Raw genomic sequence first — 7027 nt, 5'->3', positions numbered from 1 at the left:
CCTAAAGGTGAAAATAACAATTATTCCATTGACGATTTGAACAATACACTATCAAAGACGCTACAACGCTTGAAAATGGAAAATGTCAGCAGCGCATTGGTTTGCCAAGCGCTTGTCCACGATCCCGTGAAATTCAAGAATGATGAATCAATACGTTTTGTACAGGAAGATAGTTGTAGGTATTAGTCAAAATGTTGACCACTCATTTTGAAGTATTTTATCATGTCCGCTCAGAAATGATCAGACCTGAGTGTTTCCTCGTTCCATCTTGCTAGCATTATTCATATTGTTTATGACTGGACCTCTATCAGTAACAGTGTCACTAATTTAGTTACTTTTCACCTCAAATTGACCTCTGGAAGGTCATCTGTATTCGGTTCTTGAACCGTTCTCACTGGTTCAATTTGTTTCACTGAGAATAAGTTTTTATGTCTACCAGAATTTGATTCCTCTGCTACGAATGCTTCAACAGAATTTGATTTTCTCTCTCGCAGGAATATTCCAAAAATACTCTTTTTGTTCAAATTTTCTTTCATGCCTTCATTCAAACGTCTCCATTTCTGTGCCTGTTCGCTCCTCTTTTTCATTTTTCTGAGTTTGTCTCTAGCCTGAGCATGCACATAATAAACTGTAAAATTATTTACAATGACTGGTACAGATAGTGCTATGACTAAAATACCGCTGATTGCACAACATGTACCGACAAGATAACCTAGTAATGATTTTGGTACAATGTCACCGTATCCAATTGTAGTCATGGTAATAATTGCCCACCAAAATGCCATCGGTATATGTATTATTTCTGTTTCAATTCCCGAAAATAATTCCATATAATACTCAATGCACGCAAATATTATAACTCCAATTAGAACAACTATCAGTAACAAAAGCAGCTCCTTAGTACTGGCAGCAATGGTGTACATCAGAATCTTCAATGCAAGGAAATGCTTCATTAGCGCAAATATTCGGAATATTCTGAGAATTCGTGCTGCGAAAAGTATCTGGATGATATTCAAAATTTTGATCGGATCTGGGTGAAGCATGACGATCATTACTCCTATGTAGTAGGGTATGAGAGAGAACAAGTCAATAAGCGTAGTTGGTGACCTGAGAAACTTCAGTCTGTTGGGTGAAGCCAACATTTTGACAATAAGCTCGATAAATAAAAAAATGTTACAAATGTTGTCGATGAGTAATAAAATATCAGTTGGAGAAATATCAGTGAAAATGTCAAATTCATTCCGTAGATCCTGGCTAGTGATGTTCCGGGAACTGTCAGGAGCATGAACAGAACTGTCATCAAACATCGGCAAGGTCTCCACCACAAAAACAGTAATAGATAGTAGGACGACCATTAAGGAAACAATGGCAAAGATCTGAAAGTATGAAGGAAACATATAAGAGAAGATAATTAAATTTAAGAAACAATAGGTGAGTCCTGCGTGGATAAAGAATGCACGAACGGACGAAAGCAAGAGATGCAGACTTTCTGGTTAAAATGTTGTGAAATCTGGTACATTTTTGCATAAATATTTAGATTCACGTCTAACATTGAACTTTATGTTCTTCGTTTTGTAATGGATTGTCAGTTTGATAGGGTCTATCACTGTATATGACGCGAGAATACAAAACAAGAGAGTAATTGGAAATTTATTCGTAGACCTACTATCAACTTTTGATGATGCTACTACATTAATGTATCAAAAAAAATAATGCTACAAATTATCAATGTTGTGGGGTTTATTCACGGTCAATAATAGATAAAAAGATTTTGGTTGGTCAGAAACCATTTCTAAGTTCAACGAAGTTTCCATAGTCGTACCATCTGGATCATTTCTTGGCTCTCTCTGTATTCATTTTATCTATAACTGATTTTCACAAAGTGTTTGAAATATTCCTGAGTGTCCATGGATGCAGAGGATACATTACTATATATTAGTGATATGACTCCAGAAAGCACTTGTCATAGCCTGAATCATTATCTGAATCATTATCTTTGCGAAAAGATATAAACATTTCTCCAACATAACTATTTAAATGATCAGAATGGTATTTTCACTAGTGCGTGTCACACGTTTGTTGTAGAAATTGCGAATAAGATGAACATTTGTTTGCTTGATTGAAAGGGTCTTTTGTGACTTTAACATCTCTAATTTTATGTGGACGAAATAGCCTGTTTAGTTCATCCACGAACAAAACTAAAGCTTCTGTTACAAGAGCGGATATTGTTTATTTACAAGATAGATAGATAGATAGATAGAGACAGTTAGATCGATAATGAACACAATCTTGTTAAATAATGAATTAATTTAATATTGCCCGTTGTTCGAAATCGCGTTTATGATATTATGTTATGTTCATTTGCAGAGCCAAATATAAATAGTATGGTATCAAAAGCAAAATTAAATTTATTTGCGACTCTTTTCATCGTTGTTTTATCAATATAATAATGGTTTAGTACGTGGTAGCATGTGCGCCATGTTCCGATATCCTGGCTGAGGTAGATGTCTTAAATGTGGCATTTGCTCATGTTGAAGTTATATTTAACTGTTGAACTTTATGGCGGCTTTGGATGAATGAACATCCACATGGTTTATGCTGAAGATCATTTGCGCCTTGAATGTTCGGATGGCAATCAGTCGATGCAGTTTGACTTCCTAGCCCTCGGGACACACACAGCCATTCGAATGTCTTTCTTTTGGTTTCTATATTTTCTCAAAATTAGTCGTTCGTTTAAACATGTCTTTTCTTAACTCTATATTTGTCTAAGCAGACCAGTCTTCAGCTGTAGGGTCGACGCAATCCATATACTTTGGTCGAACTTCAGCACAAAGTGAAACTTGGTGACGAGCATCCAAACACTGATGCGAAGCTGGGAGTTTCTTTAATGTACCATATACTGATCCGTGTTTGTAGTTCTGACAATAATTGTTTCCAGAAAACCTACTCCTCAGTTTTCTCATAAAAGCATTCTGATAATAGCTAAGCCAATCCATTAGAACGTTCATCGGTTGTTGAGCTTCTCGCTACTTCTTCATGAAAGAGCGCCTTGCCACCGGATAACAAATCTATTTATTTTACCGATTTGGAAACTGCATTTGACAGTGTGAGTAGTGATAATTCTTGGAACATTATTAAAAAAAAGGTAAATATCATGTTATGTAAAAATGATATGTACAAATGTATCAATAAGCCAACAACTTTGCCCAAATAACCCTTATCATTCTATATTGATTAAATTAACTTATCATAAATTATTCATATAAACAAACTTATCATTGCAAAATTAATGTCTCTTACTACTGGGACTAAAATGACAGTGTACGTATTTTAGCTTAAACCAATAAGACTCTCATCGCTAGTTTAGAAGAGTTGTTTATCATTGATGTAGGACTCAAATATCATTCACTATGTACACTGGTCTCTATGTAGAATATCATCAAGCTGAATTCAACACTGCATGTAAGCAATAAGAATTATTTACTAAAATCACAAACATGTTTTAATGCGCGGAAATTACAAGCTGCGTTTGGAATCAAATTATGTTTATTCATTAAAACGCCTGGAACTTGGTTGAGTGATTGGATTAAAAATGGTTACCAGTGCTTTATTGGAACTATATGGGTCCTGGATCGCCTTCCATAGCTTGGGTCTGGTCCGAGTCCAGAAGGAGGCCCGGTCATCAGTATATACATCTTTATGTAGGTCCTCTTCATCTCTTTCAAACGGTTTTAGCATCTCCTCCGTGTCCTCGTAACTGATGTACTTTAGCCAACAACACCTCTGAATGTCCTTTTCATCCAACTCCCAGTAGTCTATTTCAGCCTTGACAACGGGTCCACAAATATCGCTTGGCATGTGTAATTGTCCGATTCGGTAATAGTTAAGAATACTGACAAATATATGAGGATTCCTATCGAAATAAAAGTCCCGCTTTCCTGTCTTCCTTGCCGTCTCCGCTACAGCGTAGAGGCGTGTATTTGGCAATTTTTCTAAGGTTGATATTTTTGTTGCATGCTTTATGCCCCCTACGTCTAGAATTACTATGTCATGCGTGTCAGTACCGAATTCTTTGTTGTCATCCGAAGCTATCGAGACAACATTTTGTTCACTTGGGAAATTATTCTTCTGTAAGTTGATCACATTTCCATTGATGTTTGTTTTTTGAATATGTGATTTTTTCATTGTCTTCATAACGAATTTCGAATTCACTTTCAGCTTTTGTTCACAATCGTAACTTATTATATTTCCTAAATCAGGAAACGCCAATTAAAGAAAACATGCAAGATACAGCCCAATATTATTACCAAACCGTCTGTTAACCCCCTTTAAAACTGAACTCTCTGTTTATCCAGCTTTTCGTCCATTAAAGACAATGTTGGTATATGATAAGTACGTTAAATAAGCAGCATCATTTTGTGTTCATGAATAGACACACGTATAAGATCTTGTTTAGCCAGTTATTTGTCGAGATAATTTGATATCTTGGCTTCAACTTCTGTCCTTGATTGCAAACGTCGCTACGTTTTTCTTACGAATCGATTGTAATTGTTATAAATACCCACATCATATCCAACGGCCTGTTTGGATCGATTTTTATGCTTATGTGGTCCACCATTCACAGTTTAGCCCGTAGTTATGACATCAACACTAATTTGCATAATGTTAGGCAATAGTTTAAGAGAAACTGAAGAGAGAAATACATGTTTGCGTTTTAATACACAAACGAAATATATTCTTGTCCAGAAGTTAATGTTTTATTTTTCATGCTGAACTTAGCACTGCATTCTAGTATAAAACATCGCGTGCATAATCGCTATAACATTATGCAATGAACTTGTAGGGCGTTTGGGGTTGTCACGTAATGTACCTTTCTTGTTGTCTTTCTTTTAATGATGTGAATAACTCTCAATTAGAATGCCTTCCACAACTTTCACAGAAAAGTAAAGACTGCTCCACTTTAGGGACAATCATATAAGTACGTCATACTTATTAAAAAGAAAGACGCAATAATGCCAAGTCCTTCAATAATTATAAACTTTACACATTATTCTTACTTTTTCTTACTAAATAATATAATATACGTATTACCAAACAGCAAAGAAAACCCCAAGGCCATGAATATTTTTACCATCACCTGTCATCCAGACCTTGATAATTTGATAATTTACCTTACTACAAAGAAACGATTTCATGCATAATGGATGCCGAGAAAGACATTATAAATTTTAAAAGCATTTCGGACTCGTCTAAGCTGACACCGCTACGACATTCCATTCTGACGCTATACTAAATAAATTCCTCCTCTGACATATTTTGAAGATACTCATTACAACATATTCTCTTTGCTGTTTAGTGTCAAGAGGAATGGAGTATTGCAGCTGTAGAACAATACGTGCGTTAGTTACAAATTTGGAATGTATTTATTGGAACATTTATTAGAACGGGACCATTGATTAATACTAAATCAATGTAAATATTCCACGAGAAGATAAAGAGTGTTGAGATTCCGGTGACTAATATATCATACATCTAGATTACAATAAGAAAAATAATCAAGCATGAAACGCCTATCAAACCGACTTTTCTGATGAGACTGCTTTTAAAATCACCCCAATCTTTATAGATTACTACTTTCTTTTAGCAAATTCTAATCCAGTGTGCAGAAAAAAGGTAAACCGATGAATGTATCAAATTGGAGAATTTCATAATAAAAACGCTCTTCCCGCTAAGAAATAAGTTTCCCTGTCAAATGGAGAATTCGTCATTTATAATTCTTGCAGTTGATAACTTACATCCGAAACTAAAAACCAAAGATTATAAATCCTACATCTCAAATTATACATACATACATGCATACATACATACATACATACATACATACATACATACATACATACATGCCCGCTGTTCTGGAGTCTGCATTACTTGGAAACCATTTAACAGTCTAAACTTAATCCACTTTGCAAACATAATTTTTCTTAACGCAACAAACATATCTATTCAATTCCATAATTCTTTTCAGGACAAAGTTTACCAAAGAGTATGGAACAAACTCAAATGTTTAAATATGACGCTGTACGAAAGAACACATGCAGCTCGAATAAAATAATGCTCCATCTCATTTCGCTCACCTACCGTTGATCCGTTTTGTGTTCAATTTTAAATTAATTATTCATTATCTGTATGACGCAAATATATTGATTGAAGACTTGCAGTACGTTATTGTGTGAACAAGGCAGTGTCGTTATTTGATCAATGCATACACAGGTGTGAATGCTCAGGTCAAATTCAAAAAATATATCCTGTTCGCACGTTGAGTATTTTGATTATTGAATTTAACGTTCAATCACGATTAGCATAAGTATCGCAATTTTCGAGATAATAATTTTCTCTTTACATAACCAATCAGTCTAACTGCATTAGGTAAACGTTTTATCCATCGTGAAATCCATAACTCATCATTAACGGATAACAAATTGATTGCCAAAATTATATCTCACACATTTTTTTCATGTTGAATGTCCCATCATCTATTAAATGTATATGTCATCATGCTAGGATCAGACTCATTGATGTTGACTTGGAAACATAAGAATACAATGTTTTCATTATGACCAGGAGATAAATTGTGAGACAGCATATATCAGTCCACACCGTTTGCAATCGAGCAGAAGGTTGACAATGCTAATTAGGGTAAAGTCAGAGTAGTAGCAAACAGATAGTTCGTTTGAGTTTTGTACAAATAGGTTTGTTAGTACAAACTGATTCGTTTAAAATCTTGTCTTCAAATGTAAACAATTACTTTCATTAGCTAAATATCTTGGATGTTAGAGGTAATTCTCTGTTTAGTTAAAGTAAAGCTTTGTCAACAGTTTGCATCCGATCTGCTTCAGTTTGTGCCAAAAAAAAAAAAAAACAATTCTCGTAAGCCCAGACAAGTTGTCTCTCGTACATCAACAATCTGATGCCAGTGACTCATTACCCACTGTACACTGTCGCCAAAATGGACACTGACAACCACATA

General features: G+C 34.9%; 1 protein-coding gene across 1 annotated transcript; it reads right to left on the bottom strand.

The window, feature by feature from the left end:
* Positions 1 to 338: 338 nt before the first annotated feature.
* Positions 339 to 4194, bottom strand: LOC149775916 (potassium voltage-gated channel protein Shaw-like). The gene is made up of 2 exons (XM_089943538.1): positions 3601 to 4194; positions 339 to 1376 (listed from the first exon to the last, which is right to left on the bottom strand). Exons 1-2 carry the CDS (start codon positions 4192 to 4194, stop codon positions 339 to 341), a joined length of 1632 nt encoding a protein of 543 aa, XP_089799664.1.
* Positions 4195 to 7027: the final 2833 nt, after the last annotated feature.

The sequence above is a fragment of the Sinohyriopsis cumingii genome, chromosome 19 (assembly GCF_028554795.1).
Source record: "Sinohyriopsis cumingii isolate HCF-2022 chromosome 19, ASM2855479v2, whole genome shotgun sequence".
In the NCBI taxonomy this organism is placed as follows: domain Eukaryota; kingdom Metazoa; phylum Mollusca; class Bivalvia; order Unionida; family Unionidae; genus Sinohyriopsis; species Sinohyriopsis cumingii.
Note: the sequence above shows the minus strand (reverse complement) of the source record. Positions and strands in the feature narration are given on the sequence as shown.

Coding starts and splice junctions, on each gene's coding strand:
- LOC149775916 (XM_089943538.1), bottom strand. CDS start 4,194: ATGAAGACAATGAAAAAATCACATATTCAAAAAACAAACATCAATGGA. Junction 1,377..3,600: donor ATAGTTCCAATAAAGCACTG/GTAACCATTTTT, acceptor TCATACTTTCAG/ATCTTTGCCATTGTTTCCTT.